This window comes from Lissotriton vulgaris, chromosome 3_1, assembly GCF_964263255.1.
Source record: "Lissotriton vulgaris chromosome 3_1, aLisVul1.2, whole genome shotgun sequence".
Taxonomy (NCBI): Eukaryota; Metazoa; Chordata; class Amphibia; order Caudata; family Salamandridae; genus Lissotriton; species Lissotriton vulgaris.
The window spans coordinates 1,855,189,016-1,855,208,193 of NC_141689.1; the positions used below are offsets into that span (position 1 = coordinate 1,855,189,016).

At 43.4% G+C, this 19,178-nt stretch overlaps 1 protein-coding gene across 3 annotated transcripts in view; it reads left to right on the forward strand.

Annotated features, from left to right (window-relative positions):
* The window catches only part of TRIM2 (tripartite motif containing 2), a 460,803-nt gene that overhangs the window by 394,367 nt on the left and 47,258 nt on the right, over positions 1-19,178 (forward strand). For all 3 annotated transcript variants that reach the window (XM_086962313.1, XM_086962314.1, XM_086962312.1), the window contains exon 10: positions 5,326-5,396. In XM_086962313.1, the coding sequence (XP_086818439.1) occupies positions 5,326-5,396 (71 nt within the window). The remainder of the gene's footprint in view (positions 1-5,325; positions 5,397-19,178) is intronic.

A 19,178-nucleotide genomic window follows, 5' to 3' on the forward strand; every position in this document is an offset into this window, starting at 1 on the left:
TTGGTAGGGGTGCTCTCCTCCTAAACTAATAATCCTATTTGTGACAGTAGCAACAGTAACCATATTCTCATCTGAAAACTGCAGCTTCTCTATATACAACATCCCCGTATCCATCAGGATTTCTCCAATCAATCAATCAATCAATGACATTTATAGAGCGCACTACATACCCGTAGGGTCTCAAGGCGCTGGGGGTGGGGGGGTGCCGCTACTGCTCGAACAGCCATGTCTTCAGCTCCTTCCTGAAGGAGAGGTGGTCTTGGGTCAGGCGCAGGTCGGTCGGGAGGGAGTTCCAGGTCTTGGCGGCCAGGTAGGAGAAGGACCTTCCTCCTGTAGTCGCTCTTCGGATGCGGGGGACGGCGGCGAGGGCGAGGTTGGCTGATCGGAGGTGGCGTTTGGGAGCGTAGAAGTTGACTCGGCTGTTGAGGTAGCTCGGTCCTTGGTCGTGTAGGGCTTTGTGTGCGTGGGTGAGGAGGCGGAAGGTGATTCTTTTGTTGACGGGGAGCCAGTGCAGGTCTCTCAGATGTCCGGAGATGTGGCTGGTTCGTGGGATGTCGAGGATGAGTCTGGCTGAGGCGTTCTGGATCCGCTGGAGTCTCTTCTGGAGCTTGGCGGTGGTACCGGCGTAGAGGGCGTTGCCGTAGTCCAGGCGGCTGGTGACGAGGGCCTGGGTGACGGTCTTCCTGGTCTCGGTGGGGATCCACCAGAAGATCTTCCGTAGCATGCGTAGGATGTTGAAGCACGCCGAGGAGACGGCGTTGACTTGCCTGGTCATGGAGAGGGAGGAGTCCAGGATGAAGCCCAGGTTGCGTGCATGGTCTGTCGGTTTGGGTGCGGTGCCCAGGGCGGGAGGCCACCATGAGTCGTCCCAGGCGGAGGGTGAGGAGCCCAGGATGAGGACCTCCGTCTTGTCCGAGTTCAGCTTCAGGCGGCTGGTCGTCATCCACTCGGCTACCTCTTTCATCCCTTCGTGTAGGTTGGCTCTGGCGGCGGCGGGGTCGTTGGTCAGGGAGAGGATCAGCTGGGTGTCGGCGTAGGAGATTATGTTGAGGTTGTGCTGGCGTGCGATGGCCACGAGGGGGCTCATGTAGACGTTGAAGAGGGTGGGGCTCAGGGAGGATCCTTGAGGGACGCCGCAGATGACATCGGTGGCCTCTGACTTGTACGGTGGTAGACGGACTCTCTGTGTTCTTCCGTCGAGGAAGGAGATGATCCATTCCAGCGCCTTGTCCTGGATTCCGACGTTGCTGAGGCGCTGTACTAGGGTGCGGTGGCAGACAGTGTCGAATGCTGCGGAGAGGTCTAGGAGGATGAGGGCCGCTGATTCTCCGTTGTCCATCAGGGCTCGAATGTCATCGGTGGCGGCGATGAGGGCGGTCTCGGTGCTGTGATTGGCTCGGAAGCCGGACTGTGAGGGGTCGAGGGATCCGTTCGTCTCGAGGAAGGCGGCCATCTGCTTGTTGACGGTCTTCTCGATGACTTTGGCTGGAAACGGGAGGAGCAAGATGGGGCGGTAATTCTTGAGTTCAGTGGGGTCCGCTGTGGGTTTCTTGAGTAGAGCGCTGAGTTCGGCGTGCTTCCAGCTCTCAGGGAAGGTGGCGGTGTCGAAGGATGTGTTGATGATGTCTCGCAGGTGGGGTGCGATGACAGCGTCAACCTTGTTGAAGACGTGGTGAGGGCAGGGGTCGGTCGGTGATCCGGAGTGGATGGAGTTCATCGTGCGGATGGTGTCTTCAGTGCTGATCGGAGTCCAGGCGTGGAGGGTGGTGGTGAGGGGTGGTTGTTCGGTCTTGGTGTGCGTTGGTTGGTTGTTGAAGCTGTTGTGTATGTCCGCGATCTTGTTGTGGAAGTATGAAGCGAGGGAGTTACAGAGGTCTTGCGATGGGGTGATGTCGTTGTTTCCTGCGCTGGGGTTGGAGAGCTCTTTCACGATGTTGAAGAGTTCCTTGCAGTTGTGTGCGTTGTTGTCCAGCCGGTCCTTGAAAGCAGTTTTCTTGGCGGCGCGGATCAGCTGGTGGTGCTTCCGGGTGGCCAGCTTGAAGGTGGTCCTGTTGTCCGGTGTAGGATCCCTTCTCCAGACTTTCTCGAGGGCTCTGCAGTTCTTCTTGGAGCTCTTGAGTTCGTCGGTGAACCACTGGGCTTTCTTGCTGCCGGGTCTGCTGGGCGGGGTCCTCAGCGGGGCGAGTTCGTCTGCGCAGTTGCTGATCCACTTTGTGAGGTTGTTGGCGGCGTGGCTGGGGTTCGCTGAGCTGGCAGGAGGGTGCTGGCTCAGGGAGGTGGCGAGCTGGTCTGCTGTGATCTTGTGTGTGTACAAAACCTAGGACATCTGCATATTATGGACGACCAAATTCGTTTAAAATAGCAAGTGTGAAAAATAAACAAGGACTAAAATTGTATACAGTATATAAATTTAATATATATTAATAAAAAATCATATAGACAAGCAAACTATATGATAGGGCTAAAAAAACAGTTCATAAAAGCCAAAACACATATATCATATTCCACTATAAATTCTCAAAATCATACATATAGTGACAAAAGCAATACATTCATGAATATAGATAATAATAAAAACATATAATCATAAAGTAACTCGACGCGCGTTTCGGCAGAAAAACCGCCTTCTTCAGGAGTGTCTGTTGGTAATCTGGAGAGGCAAGTTATAAAAACAGAAAGAATATATTTGTCATATACGTCTATGTACTTTTCACAAATTCACATATTTATTTTAACACATTTAAAAAGGATTTTTTATCAGCTACCTTTATAACTTGCCTCTCCAGATTACCAACAGACACTCCTGAAGAAGGCGGTTTTTCTGCCGAAACGCGCGTCGAGTTACTTTATGATTATATGTTTTTATTATTATCTATATTCATGAATGTATTGCTTTTGTCACTATATGTATGATTTTGAGAATTTATAGTGGAATATGATATATGTGTTTTGGCTTTTATGAACTGTTTTTTTAGCCCTATCATATAGTTTGCTTGTCTATATGATTTTTTATTAATATATATTAAATTTATATACTGTATACAATTTTAGTCCTTGTTTATTTTTCACACTTGCTATTTTAAACGAATTTGGTCGTCCATAATATGCAGATGTCCTAGGTTTTGTACACACATAGGTATTTACCCTGCCCTAGGAATCCTTATCGGTACCCAGGGGGTCCTTGTTTTTCTCACATCTGCTGTGATCTTGTTCCAGCTTCTGCGGGCGGCCTGTTGCTGGTTGTGGTGGGTCGTCGTTCTCTTGAAGGTGAAGTGGACGCAGCTGTGGTCCGTCCATTGAAGCTCTGTGGCGTGGCTGAAGTCGATGTCTTTGCAGGATGAGAAGACTGCGTCGAGTGTGTGTCCGGCGAGGTGGGTGGGGGTGGATACCAGCTGCTTGAGTCCAAGATTGGCGAGGTTGTCGAGCAGGGTGCTGGTGTTGCGGTCATTGTTGTTTTCCAGGTGGAAGTTGAGGTCCCCCAGGAGGATGTAGTCGGCGGAGGGGAGGGCATGCGGGCTGACGAAGTCGGCGATGTCCTCGCTGAATTGTGTGCGTGGTCCCGGGGGTCGGTAGATCAGGGTGCCTCTGAGGGTGGTGTTCGGGTCGGTGTGGATCTGGAAATGCAGGTGTTCGGCGGTGGTCAGGGAGTTGTCGGTGCTGGTCGTGAGACGGATGGTGTTCCTGTGGATGATGGCGATGCCTCCTCCCATCTGGTTGGCGTTGCGGTCCCTCCGGACGATCTTGTAGCCCTCTGGGATAGCGATGGCGATGTCGGGAGCTGAAGAGGCGTTCATCCAGGTCTCCGTGAGGAAGGCAACGTCAGGGGCTGTGGCGTCTAGGAGGTTCCAGAGTTCCACGGCGTGTCTGTGGACGGAGCGGGTGTTGAGCAGGATGCACTTGAGGTGGGTGCTGCTGGTGTTCGGCTTGGCGGCTGCTGGTGCGGGGCAGGTCCGGATGCAGGAGAACTTGCAGGCGTGGCAGCTGAAAGGTCCGTGGGTGAGTCGTGGTGTGGCTTGGTGGCACTCTGGGAGTCGACCGGTGTTGAGTGCGCTGAGGGTGGCGGCGGAGTACGTCAGGCGGGTAGGTCGGGGTCTTCGTGGGCCAGGGGTCCTGGCGCTGGGCGCGATCCGGTCGCGGACGGGCGCAGACGGGCTTACCTTTGGCGCGCCTTCGGCGCACAATCGGCGCGCCCGCTGCGCGTGACCGCTGCGCATTCGCACGGTCGCCATATAAGGAGAAGTGCGCGGGTGGGCGGGGCAGCTGGGAGGCGGGAGCGGGGAGGGATACAGAAGGCAAAAGGGGCGGGGCTAAGCGGCGGTGGCAGGAATCGGGGAGGGAGAGCGGGGCTCGGCGAGGTAGGCGGGCAGACAGGAAGGAGATAGCAAAACACGGGCACAATTACCAGATTACTATGACAAAAACACGGGCACAATTACAAGGAAAAAAAGGAGAAGCACAAAGTCACAAAGTCAAGGGAATACTTTCAACACCAAAACGAGCAGCCGGCAGGCAGGCACGGACCGCGCCTCTTGGAGGAGGGGGCGTGGTCAGCGGCAGCGCGACAGGCAGCGAGGCAGCTAGGCAGGGCAGAGGGGCACACGCAGCAGCTGGTGGCCGTGCGGCGCGGGGGTGTCCCACAAGTGGGTCACACTCACCTGCGTCGCACGGTCGCCATATAAGGCCAAGTGCGCGGGTGGGCGGGGCAGCTGGGAGGCGGGAGCGGGGAGGGATACAGAAGGCAAAAGGGGCACCAATTTAGAAAATAATTGAAGGCTCATCTTTTAAAGAACATTATGCACAAACTATCCTGAACCCAGCTCCATCTCACCTTACCCTTCGGCTCAATGCTTGTCATCTGCTTGTTCATAATGCCCAGTGCTTTGCTGCATTTTGGCTAACTAGGTCTCCGCTATTGAAATACCATATACACGCATCTGTGCATCCTGTTTAGATAGCATTGATTTATGTGAATTAGTAGCTTATTAAATTGTATCAAGATGGTTGGCTCAGCCTAAATCCTTCTGAGGTTAATCATCTGTTTTGTAATAGAAGTTTTGATACAAAAATAAAACACCTGGATATCTTGGGGAACATTGTGAGCAATATATAAGCAGCTATTGTGTGAGCTCAATTTCTTTTTTTTGCCTAATTAGTCTTCATAGAAGTTGGACCAATGAATATGTTATAAGTTAAAAATGCATAATGGAAGACATATTCACAGATGAATGGTTACTGTTACTACTAAATAGTTTCCCCCTACCCTCTTTACTTATGATTAATATAGTTGGTGTTTAAAGTCTCATTTTCTAACTACATTCTCCTTAGGTCCTCATTTTGCAGCGGTGAACCACAACAACGAAATCATTGTGACGGACTTCCACAACCACTCAGTAAAGGTACGGTGCCAGGCTTTCTGGTTTCAAGCTACTGTATACTGCATACTGCCTCACTGTTTTGTCGTGGGCTAATAACTAACTAACACATATCTGAAATTAATGTTCCATTTTGTCAGGAAGGGGGTTCACTAATACTGATAAAACATGATTGCACCTAGCAGTGTTGCATGACTGCTGCGTTGCGTGCTTAAAGAGATTCAAGCAACAATAGTTCTTATAAATGTTTGTGAAAGCTCATAATAAAGGGGACTGTTGTAAATGATTTAGAAAAGGTTTATTTTTTATTGAACAAATATATTTTAAAACAATCATAATATCTGAAGAATTGTAGGCACGGCGGCGATGTAACTCTGAATCTAATATTTTTGTAATTGACTTTGATTAGGTTTTCATACTTGTAAATCTGTTTTGCCCCTCCACAGACCACATATCTCCTGAAAATCTAGAAAGTTCTCAGTTTTGGTATAACGTTTAGGTGGGTTTGTAATTAGCTCCTTCTTTTCCTCTTTTATTTTTCATCACATTAAAAGGCTTAATTTTCCTAGGTTATGTTTCCTCTGTTGAATGATTTGTGGTTTATTTTCCTTAATGTAGAAGGGATCTCAAAACCCACCTCTTCAAGGACCTTTTACACTGCATTGCTAAGGCAATATCCACAATTAGTAGTCTAATCTCTGGAATCCTAGAGCCTCCGCCGATGACATAACAGCGCTACCCAAACAATCCTAGCTTCCTATACAGTCTCCGAACTTTATAACCAGTGGTTACCTTGGGACAAAAAAAATAAGTGCAATAGCACACATTTTTCTTAGGGGCCCAAAGGAAGCACCACAAGACACCAAGATTGCCTAGTTTTCATTCCACCTCATGCCTCTTTTTTCCATCACCCTACACACCCTGTCTCTTTATCTCACTCTTGTAGGTTTTTGATGCTTATTTTTTCCTTTTGCCAGAGTTTTACTATGTTTTTCTCCTTCTTTCAAAAAATATTATTATAGACTTAATTTAAGTACTCCATTCAGAAAGGAAAGCATGGGAAATCCTCATCTGAATGTGAAAAACAAGAAAAATCCTGGAACTAGGAGTATCCGGCAAAAATTAGAAAACAATCTCTTTACTATATGAGAATTGAGCATTAGAGAGTACTATTTCCACACCATGCAAATCAAAAATACACCTCATGAGTGCACCTTGCGTTCGTGGCCTAGCCTCTTCCTCAAATGCAGATTGTCTTTTATGCCTTTTCATGCTTGCGAGTAAGTGTGAGGTAGGGTGATCACATTACTTTTGTTCATTATGGACACATATTAGACATGCTAGTCGAATTCCTTCAATAGAAGTAAAACAAGGGTACAACACCAATGAGACATTAGCTTATCAAACGAAATTCCACGACTGGAAACCGCGTCTGTAATGACCTGGAGGGAGGTGGTCACTCTAGTGAGCGTTGATCTAAGGAGAAGATGGCCCTACAGATACCTCCTATACACTTTCTCTGCCTGTAAAGAATATAAATGTGAGTGCCCTAATACTGGCACCACTAACTGCCCCTCTCCCTATGTGTTGAAGTAAAGGCGGAGGCTAATGACATGAACTGACAAATAAAGGGCATGCGTGAGGTTGGAAACTAGGGCATGTTTAAGTAACTTTGGAGCAAGAAGATTCTGCAACCCACATAGCAAACATAAGTTGTGGTCAGCAACCTGTCAACCAAGTGTGTAGCGTTTACTATCATCCACAGCACACTTCTTTTCACAGTAAAAATCATAGAATCAGCAAGGTACGTAAACAAATAAAAAATTGCATCAAGAAAGCATCCAGGTCATTTATTAAGTGCTATTTCTAGTGCAAAATTAAAAGCAGTCACCCAAATGAGGAGGAGTTCTGTTTCAGTGAAATCAGTTAAGCTGGACAGTTTTATCAGGACAAAAACAGAAAGGACTCTCTACCTACAGTCTCTCTTTGAAAGTCAAGGTACAGTGTTTTTCAGCGTGGTAAAAAAATGGCATTGTTACATCAAAAACAATGAATGTTAATGAAAACAAAGGAATACCTATGTGTGTGCATGATGAAAATACTTACCAAATCTATGAACCTAACTTTAAAATTAATAATTTAGACTTCAAGATTGCATAGCGTTCACAAGCAAACATATAGACAACCTTAGTTCAACGTGGGACTGTCTTGAATATTATTATGTACAGTAACGTGATGTTTTCAAGGGACAATCTATAAGCATAAGCTTCATGGCAGGAATCAACGCCTATCCATATATTTCAGACTTACCAAACCTATAGATGGAACTGTCGCATTAAAATTCAGAATAGGTTTAAATCTATTGTGTTCCTAACCAGAGGCCCGGGGCAGCCTGGCAAAGTCTGTTCTTGACGGAGCAACGAGAAATTTTGCTCTGATCATTTCTAGGTGAATTGAGTAGCCATATGTTGAGAGGGAGCCTTAGTGAGGCAACAGCGGCCCCTCATGGCTGAATTCATATTTGTTGTATAATGTTATCAACGGGGTATTCTGCAGCATTCCCTATTGTAGCTTGGCCCAGTAGGTGCCTCCTCGTTTTCGTTTGTTGACCTATACTCGCTGTTGTGTTTGTGTTAAGATAATTAGATCATGTAAGTTGTTTTCCCTGGCAGCAGCACAAATTGTTAGGAGGGCAGCCATTAACCTCCATGGGTTTTTAGGTCTGGCTTGACAGTGCAACTGTCACTTGACCTTTTAACCTACACCAGTATTATTCTACAGTTATTTGCTTCCTTAGAAATACGAATGTATTACCATGCTATTTACGTGTAATGCTTCGCATTACCATGCAACATTCCTTTAAATCCAAACCTGATGGCATGTTAATGCTTGTTAGTGGATGCAGACTCTCCTTTCCACATCGAAGCAACAAGCTTCAAAGCTGCTAAAAGTGTTAATAAGAAAATAGCTCACAATTTATGGGAACATTAAAGTTATTATGGTGCTTTAACCAACACTTTGGAAGGAGTGGCCTAAACTAAAAAAAAAAAAATTAAAAATAACATGTTCAAGAACAGTGACATATTTAAAGGCATTGACCTGGAAGAAAATGCCTGATAAAAACATGTAATGGAGCCAGATACTGGGTCAATGAGCCATCACGCCTGTATGAATTTCATGATAGATTGAGCACTCAGGGATTTTTCTCACCAGCAACGGAAAAGCAAGCAAAGAAAACCATTATCTGATGTCCAGTGAGGGAAAGTCCTACAGTATAAGTCTAGCTTTCGTCATGTGAAGTCCAGTGAGAGAAAGTCCCCGAGTTTAAATGTAGCTTTTGCCATCTGATGCCAGTGAGAGAAAGTCCTTCAGTTTTAGTGTAGCTTTTGTCATCTGATTTTGAGTCAGAGAAAGGCATCTGTATTCAAGGACTCCAGGCGAATGTTCTGTTCGGCATTCTCTGTGCCTTAATGTGCTCCTCTGTTTCTAGAACCTAGCCTCAGATTATCTGTCAAGGTCTGCTAGGATGAAGAAACAGGTTTTCAAAGGTGCAATTGGCTCTTGTGGAACATCAGTAGCCTGTGGTGAGACTCTCTGACCTCCATCCACTGCACCAGGATTTTTCGAAAGAATCACTTGGCAAACTCTTCATTCCAATGGGGCTAAATAAAAAGACATAGAAGCATACTCTGCTGGCACCTTGCAAGATCAGACACTAGAATGTCTGGAGCTATAACCTATTCTGCAAAGAGGTATAATGCCAATGGGATGTGAACCCACATCAGTGTCAAGTTGTGTGTGCATTGTGAGCCTTACAAAAGAGATATCACAAAACTAGACCTAGTGGTCCCAGCTGTCTCCAGGGTCTTGTGCACATTCACTGACTCCCAAAATACACTCCTAGAAGTGTTAATGGATAAAAAGCCAAATGACTTTGGTTGCACAAATCCTGCTTCCAAAATGAGGATGGGTATTAGCTTCAGATAGGGCTTCTCCACCCCTGTGAGCCCGGAATGCGGAAAGTAAGATCTTGCTTAGTTTGGGGCAGACGCGTGCCCTGATAGAGATGAACAGGCATTGAATGAAGATGGGTTGTTGCTCACTGAGCTAAGGGTCTCGTAGAGTAACTAAAGCTTCTTTGAAAAGAATGATCAAAATAAAACTGAAAGCTAATTTTATATGGAAATTATTAATGAAAGGTCCTTGTAGTAAGAACATATAGCACACTGAGGAGGTAAACAGATTGTTTACAAACCTGATCATATTTCACAAAAGGCACATATTTGGAAACTGGCTAATGTTCCCTTTTTGAAAGTTATTTTAATTGCTTTTCAAAAAGAAATAAACATCACCTACAAGTATCATGTAATACAATGTGAAAAAACTGTTACAATTGGAATAAAACTTGTAATTTAGTAATATTCAGTACCAACATAAACCAAATCCATGCAGTGAGTGTTTGATTGGGTGATTCTTATTCATTCCAAGAGTATTTATCCAGGGACTTTGAATTACCTATACCTGTCGCCAGGCGAGCTGATCATTCCATATCTATATATTGCTTATTTCCCCTATGTAAAGGTAGATGTAGGCCCACTGGATACAGTAGTGCCTGTAAAAACAACAGTATGGAGGTCTTCTTCCAACTTTACCCTCTCCTCATTGGCTTTATGCCTATTCCAACATATGACTCATCCACCTAATGGCTACACACTTCTTCACCAATTTAATCGCCATTGTTGCTGCTTGCTTTCTCATTATATGTTTAGTGGGTAGTCGGAAGATGCCAGCAAACAGTCTTTCATGGTCTTGGAGAAACGAAGGCTGGTACATATTGCCAGTCTGCTCCCAAACTGCGCCGGTGATCAGAGTTCTTAGTACAGTCCTATATCCTATTATAAACCTGACCACAGGGAGGTCATATTTGGGCTAGCTTCCAAAGTGACTTTGGTTTATTTTATGGATAGTGTATGGGATTTCTGTGCTTGTGCCATTGAGAAAGCTGAATTATGTCAGCGTCATCCTTGTGCTGATGGAGGCTTTATTGATTTGCTCACATTCCTTCGCATCCTACTGGTTTGTATCTGGGACATAGGTTTGTGCTTCTACAACTAAATTGAGTCTGCTACTGCGGAACAAGTATCCCATGCTTACACAGCCTTACTCCATCCACGTGCTACGGTAAAGACCACAGCACATCTTTTATTTTACCATTTTCGAAAATAGGTGCCACAGGTGGGAGGCCAGGCTGACAAGGATTGACAAGTTCCAGTCAGTTTGTGTGATCTGACGCATTCTCTACAAGTGAGCATATTTTTAATTGTAAGGAATTATGTCCCTGTTTATTTAGATTGCACCCCTTTCTGAAATATATGGTTCGAGAATTTCTTAAGAAAACTATGAAACAACGACTTGGCGTATCCAGACATGAGCAGTCATGGGGAAAGAGAATTACATTTCTGGTGAACTGAAAGATTTCCGTAGGTACACACGTTTTACATACCTCAATAGTGGTGTAACAAGAGTGCCACAGACTCTAATGGAAGTTGAGTCCCTCAGTCCTGACTTTGATAGTAAAAGACAGCCTTAATTGAGATATAGAGGCCTCTCATACCTCTTGTATTGGTAGCACTGAACCTTCTGTGGGTCTTTTCTAATTACTTACCGTAATTCCATCACTCTGAGTCTATTCTTCTTGGTTCCATTGTTCACTGATCGAGGTGGGACCATATCAATAATTGAAGATTGTAATGACGAAATGGACGAAGATGTAACAATAATAATGCCCATCGGTCATATTACATATACATGGAGGCATCAATGCCCAGGGGGCATCACGTGTGTTGACCGGCTTATAAGTTAAAATATGAAAGTCCTTCCCTGGTTCCTCTCTCATTAATGGCTCTCTAGAGGAGAGATTAAGGCCAGCAAAAATGAGTGTGTGAAAGATGTCGTTAGAACAAGCATGGGAGGATACAGGCTGTACTGTGTCACTGTTGGGGCCAGTTCCAGTGGGTAAGGGCACTATTAGATCCTGCAAAGACTGATGCCAATCATAGCACTAATACAGTCAGTGCCTCTCGAAGCAGGAAGAACCATGCCCCTAAGGGAAGGCAGTGGTGCAGTAAATAACACACAGACGTGGAGATGGTGCCTGTGGAAGAGGGTATAGACTGAACTGAGGCATCTTCGGATTAGGTGCAAGAGGAGGTTACTAAGGCCTCTGCTTATCATATTTCGAGCTACAGTACCAATTAGGCCCAACCGGGCAGTTGATGCTGGCCCCAGGATACTTGTCCCAGGATTCTGGCCCCAGGAATACAAAGCTTAGCCCTAGTAATGTTTTATGCTAAGCGACCAGTAAGGGTGTTTCGTAGAATTATTAACAAACATGGAAATGGATTACAATCAAGGCTGTGTTCTATCTTCGAATTTATATGCACTATTCTTGGAAAACCATTTGTTTACAGCCTATTAAAGCTTTTCCACTAACAATTGGTGTGTTATAGCTAAGTTAAAAGCACACGCTCACCCAAGGCTTTCAAGGCGATCTATGAGAAGGAGAGCACGGACAGCACTACACCTAATATGGCTGTTTGAAGAGCCAGGATTTTAACAGTTTCCTGAAACGCATGTTATCTTGTCTCTGCCCTTAAAAATAATCAGGCAAAGAATTCCAAAGTTTAGAGATGTAAAAGGAAAAACTTTGCCACCCTCACATCCTCCCCGTGGATTTCTGAATCCTAGTCTGGGGACAGTGAACAGATTTTTGACTTGTGATCAGAAACTACAATTGGGGCAATATTTTGCAAGCCTTTTTGCCAAAACGTTTGGTGCCCAACTATTAAGAACTTTAAAAATGAGGCACAGAACCTTTATTTGTGTATGCTCAGTTATAGCCAGCCAGTGGAAGTGGGCCTTCAAAGAAGAAGGTAAAGCCTAGGCACGGCTAGAACGAGCCATGCTGTACCATTCTGCACTACTTGCAGCTTTCTGATCTAAAGTTGAGTCAAGTAAGATACCGCCCATTAGCATAGTTCAATCTGGACATGAAAATGGCCATCACATCTAGCTTTTTTCTGCTTCAGTTAAAAATGGGAAAATGTTCTGAAAAAATGTGCAGTTTATTGAAGCAACCATTGAGATTGCTTTTTAACTGTAAGCGATTTATCAAGTTTAACACCTAAGTTATTGACTACAGGAGATTCCAATTGAAAACAAAACTATAACTAAACAATCTGAAAACAATTAAAGCAGGCAACATACTCCTATTATGAAACCAAATAACGTGCCTGCTAATAAGAATCCCATTACATTAACTGGCACATCAGTCACCACAGCTTCAAAAGCCATAAGTAAAGAAAAGACTCGTTCAGTGGTTCCGAAGCCCGTTCATACCAATAGATTACCCTCCACCCAAATAAATTCTTCTAATAGAGGTAAATCAAACTATAAAAACACAGTAGATTTGCCTCCGGACTCTTCTAATTTTGTTATTATTTTAACAGGCGTTCCTGTTGTCTCAGAGGGAATTGTGGAATCAAATATTAGTTGAAAAAATAAAGTCATTCACTGGTTACGTTTGAATAGACCATTACCTTTACACTTGAATGGAGACATTGTCTCAGTCAGAAGGTGTCATTGGGTGGGCATACGCCCTAAGGACATAGAGGGTGATCTGATTATTGTTAACTTCCGGGATCATAGGGTGGTCACTTATATTAGCGACTGGTTTCTGGGTAGTAGTGATGGAGGAGTGTCAACCCGGAATCTGACATACTTCTACCCGGAAAACATGATGTTCTCTTCGATTAAACCTCGGATGAGACATGGCTTGGATTTCCCTTATCATCGGAAACAATTTATGAACCAGCCTATCTCCACCCATTTTAACAGAAATGTTAATTCTTTCCCTTCGCTAAATCACCCTAATATGTATTCTAGTTCAAACAATTACCCCCCTACAAATCCAAGGGATTTTTGGAATATTCCTTTATCAAATATGTTCCATCCATTAACTCCTATGGATTTAAATGACTGACTGAATTTAACTTCCCAACAAAAAATATCAGTCCGCGACAAAAAGTTTACATTTTCTTCTTTGGCCGAGGACGCGTTGCCTGCGCTGGTGTCCCACCATGATTTTACCCCGGGGGAGGATATGAAGACAATAACTAATAATAACACAAATGATGTGGAGAACCTTTGGGCTAGTGATAGACGCCAAAACCGCTGTGAACAACATAATGATTCTGTAATCTATGGTAGTGATGGAGATGATGTTGTTCAAGGGAATACGGGATCTATGTATAAACCAAATCATAATCCTGACTTAGATCAGTGGTGTGGAGCCAACTCGTGCACATTTAGAGATATCAATACTCTTAACGCTGATGTGGCAACAAATGGTATAGGAAATAGGGTAGATGGGTGTGATTTAGCTCATCCTATAGTGAAATCACTACAGAGAAAAGAAGGGAAACGAGAGGAGGCTAGCTGTTTTCGTTTAATTTCTTGGAATATAGCCGGCCTTGGGCGAAGACTAGAGGATCCGGTCTGGCTAGACTATATTGATTCTTTTGACATTGCCTGCTTCCAGGAGACATGGAGCACTGTGGATCAGAGCTTGGATGGCTTTCAAATGTTTAATGTTTGTGCAATACTATCGCAAGCAGGGAGAGCTAAGGGCGGGCTTATGACAGCTATTTCTGTAAAGCATAACTTAATACATGTGAGCCAAGTGGTGGAATCACCTTGGTACCAATTACTTATGATCAAGAACCTATTTCGGGAAACCCTTCTTCTCATAAATTGGTATTCTAATATATTTGATCCCCATGTAACCGTAATTATTGATAATTTACAGGAAGAGATTGTTAAGGTGACAAACAGGGTCTTCCCTCTTTCTATTATATGGTTAGGTGATTTTAATTGTGAGCTATGTAAATTCAGCGGATCCAGGGTGTGTGGTCTGATGGATTTAACTGACCAACCTATGGCTCATTTTACCCATTCTAAACAAGGGGAGGCTCTAAATATTATTGTCATGAACAATGATCTATGTATCCTGGATATGTCTAGCTTTTCTGGTGCATTGAATATACCCACTTTTCAAGGTACAGGGGGCAGAATGAGTACAATTGATTTTGCCATGGTGTCTAAGGGTTTTTCCCATTTTTTGAAAGATTTTAAAATTGAGGCGAACCCAGCTAGTGACCATAATCCCCTGATTTTGAGCTTTAATCTGGCTCTCGAAAAAAACCAGTTTTTGGAAAATCCTATAGTATATAGCCAAAATCAGGGTGTCACTTTAAGGTGGGATAAAGTACATGTGAGGCAATTGGAAGCGGATATCTTTAAGGAAAATAAGGATAAGATAGAAATTTGTCTGACACCTACATCTGATCCAGATCACATAATTAAGAATTTTGAATTATTACTGGGAAATGTCGCTTCACATCTTGTAAAGATAGGGGGGAGGAAACAAGATCGAGGGCCCAAATGGTTTGATGCTGAATGTTCTTCTGCCCAAACACATTTAACAAAGGCATTACGCCGAGTCCCACGTGATAGGGAATTGGTTAGATCAGCCAGGAAAAGATATAGTGAGGCAGTCAGTAAGAGGAAAAATGATTTGCGGATCAAAGCATGGGAAGACTTGGAAAAAGCGGTTGATCTAAGGGATAATAGGCTTTTTTGGGAGATAATAAATAGGCCTTTTTTTAAATCAGGGGAAGATAATACCATCCGAGTGCATATACCTGAAGACTCCTGGGTAGCTCACTATAGTAAAATTTTTAATCCAAATGAGATATTGTTGACTGCTAACACGGGAGAGGGTGATTATAACTTCAATATGGAGTCAGCAAAATTGCTCAGTGACTCATTAACGCTTACGGAGGTAAAGTTAGCTTTGACCAAGGGGGCTGCTTTAAAGGCCCCAAGCCCTGATGCAGTACCCTTGGATCTTTTTAAACATAATTTGGAGGCCTGGTCCCCATTACTGTTGAATGTTTTTAAGGCAATAGTGCTGGGGCACATTCCGACCTCTTGGAAAGAGGCAGTTGTGGTACCTATTTTTAAAAAGGGTGACAAGTCTGACCCACGCTGCTATAGGCCAATATCATTAATAGACGCGTCATGTAAGCTAATGGGTAGGGTGATATTGGCTCGCCTTGAAACATGGGCAGAGTCAGCGGGGGTTATTGTAGAATCCCAAAATGGTTTTAGAAGAGGGAAAGGAACTACCGAGCAGTGTTTAAACCTAGCACTGATCATGGGCAAGTACATGGGTGCCAGGAATAGTTCTATTCATTTGGCATTCATGGACTTGTCCAGTGCTTTCGACACGGTATGTAGGGGTAAATTGTGGCGGATGATGGAGTCTATGGGGTTTGAAGAGTCTTTGGTTACCCTGCTCCGTAGGCTTCACGCTGCCACAATGGTTAGAATTAGATATGGCCCTGGGGGAGAGAAAACTAGACCTATATTATCTACCGAAGGTGTCCGCCAGGGATGTATTTTAGCCCCCTTTTTATTTCTGGTTTATAGGAACGGACAAGAACGTTTTTGTTAGAAACCGGTGCTGATTTTCCTCAGATTAATGGTAAAAGAATTCCAATGTTGTCATACGCAGACGACACTGTCCTAATGGCCCTTACTCCCAATAGCATGCAGATTTGTCTGAATGCCTTTGATTTGTTTATGGGAAATTTAGATCTAGGGGTCAATTTTACTAAATCTTTTGCCATGACTTGCGGTCCAAAAAGTGTTAAAATCCGCAAATACAGGGTGAGGGATTCAAATATAGAGAAAGTTGATAACTTCAATTATTTGGGAAACCTTTTTAATAAAAAAATTAACTGGGAACCTCTGATATTAGCCCGGGTTCAAAAGGTTACACAGTCAATTGAAGCTCTTTTTCGCTTTGCTAGTAAATTAGGACAACGACGTATAGCAGAAATAATATCTATGTATAAAGCTAAATGTGTTTCTGCTATGACCTTTGGTGCTGGTGTCTGAGGGTCACAAAATTGTGAAAAGTTACAGATTATGGAAAATAAATTTATAAAACGTCTCCTATCTGTCCCATCGGGCACATCAAACATTTTTTGCCACGGGGAGGTTGGTATTGAGTTTGCAAGTGACATTATACATGTAGCACCATTAGTATTATGGTCTAAAGTTTGGCAATCTGATGAATTGAAACTGACAAAAGATATCCTACAAGATTGCCTTAAACTTGAGCACTACAGGGAAATCCCATGGCTTCGATATGTCAGAGATACCCTTTATAAGATTGGGTTAGGCAACATGTTTACAAACCCTGGCATGATTAATAAGGACGCTAAGTTAACCATCAAATATGCCTACAGCTCTAAATTGGGTTTCTTAAAGAACAGTGATTATGTATTACGGGTCCGGGGAAAGCTAGTGCGACCCTTTTATTTATCATATATTATGAATACGCAATGGCGTTTCTATCTGACAAGGTTTCGCCTTGGTACTCTTGGTACACTTCCTTTTTGCGTTCCCAAAGCAGGGGGGTTGGAGTGAGAAGCTACCTTGTTGCCCCTGTAATAATAAGGTCTCGCAAAACACTCTGCACCTTATTCTTTTTTGCACTTTGTATAAAGTCCCAAGAAATACCTTTATTAGACCATTACTATTATCCTTTGGATCGTGCTATTATAAAGAAGGATATGAATTTTTATTATCTTTGTCAACTGCAAACATCTGTAATGCTGTACTGATTTTTATTAGATCAGCTCTTGTGATTAGAAACCGATATTGAATGTTTATGAAAATCAGATTCATGTAATTATGTACCGTGGTTTTATTGTAGAATCATGTAAATATGTATTGTGATTTTATTGTAGCTGGTGTTTTTTTTTTATATTGATGTATACTTTTATGAATTCTTTGTGGAATCGAAATAAAGTTATTTGAACTGAACTGACTACAGGAGATGGTTCAAGACATAGGCCTAACTGGGAATGCAAATAAGTGGGCTGCCATAAATTGGGATTTCCATTGACAACTAGGGTCTCTGTCTTTTCTGCGTTCAGGTTTAAGTGGTTGAAGCCCCAGATAAAGGTAGTAACATATTAGAAAGTCTCATGATTGTTAGACAGGTTTGTTAGACAGTCTTAACAATATAAGGGGGCCTTTCATATAGATATACATTTTGAGGCCTATGGTTTGCCAAAAATTTAGCCAGCAGTGCTATGTACATATTGGAACGGACGGCAACAAGAAAGAACCCTGCAGTACTCCATATGTACCAAAGTTTGTGTTGCATTCAAGAATATATTCATCATATGTTATTATTTTATGCGGATAACCTATTGGCTGTGGATTAATTGCTCATTGGTTTACAGAGACAGTTAGATGAACTCAGTAGGTACTGCATTAAAATCATCTCAGAAATTGTGGGTATTAGCTTTTGCAGGAAGAGGTTCTCCTATTATTCACAGTTAGGCCCTACCAAACTAGATTCTGTAAATTAGTATAAGAATTTAAGCGTTTATTTTACCAAGAGCTTCTGCTGTAAATATCATTGGGAGCTGCAAGCAAAGTGTGAGTTTTGGATTATGAATGGATTGTATCGCTTTAATCAACAGTATGGAGGTTATAGTTTAGAGCGTCTGCTGAAGGCCTATTGACAACAGAAAATACCCCCTTGATTTTATATTGAATTGCACCATTAATTTTATATCATACTGTGAATTGTAATAATTTTATTAGGGGTTTGCTGCAAAATGGCCCTTATGTTACCAATAACAGCTCATATTGAAGTTGCTATGATAAATTGGGGTTAAGGAAGCCTTCCGCAACAACCAGAAGCAATGGGGGTACTTTTCATGAGTCAGATTTTGTGAAGTTTCTTAAAGAATATATTTTTTTTTTTGGTCCTCATTTACCACCATGGTTTCAGGTGAAATCACAGTCGGAATACGACAAACTGTCACAGTTAGTAGAGCTGGCAGGGATTTAACTGGGAAAGGCCACCGACATCCCTCAGAAATGCCATTTCCAAGAGGACAAACACCAGTGAAACCAGAAAAATCAAGACATAACAACAGGTTATAAGAGGAAAATGCAGCCATTCAATTCCGGACTTCCAGTGGGATAGGGGCTTTATAGATGGAATGAACCACAGCTGTGTAATCATCGGACCGGGGGGAAAAAAAACCCCGACCAACTCAATGTCCCCGCACCAACAAGTACCAGAATGCCTTTTTGTCCTGGTTACCAGATCTTAGTAGGTCACGATTGGGAGCCTGTAGGACTGAGGTCTGCCAGTCAGTGAAGGAAGGTGGTGTAGAGTCTTTCCATTTTTTACAAATCTCCCTTCTAGCAAGTAGGATGGAGTAAAATAGAAGGTTTTTTGCCTGACCATGAACCCCATCCAAAATCCCAAAGATCACAAGTGGGAGATCAAAATTTATTTGTAGGCCAAGTGATATAGAGAGTGTGTTACTTATAGCATCCCAGAAAGGAGTTAAGCAAGGGCATTCAAAAAACATGTGCGCATTTGATGCAGCAACCAGTCCGCACTTAGCACAGGCAACTGAGCTCCCTTCAGAAAATCTTGAAAGTCTAAGGGGTGAATAATATCCTCTATGGAGCGTAAAAAGGGGGTTCCTGCACAATCAGGCTGGCTTGACAATATCCCACAGAACTTTGAACGAAGTAACCCACTCTTCCTGCAAATTGCGATCTGTAAAAGTAGAACCTCAAAGAGAATCGGGTAACAAAAATTCACCATCAACTTCTTCAAGGATCAAGTTATACCTTAAGGAG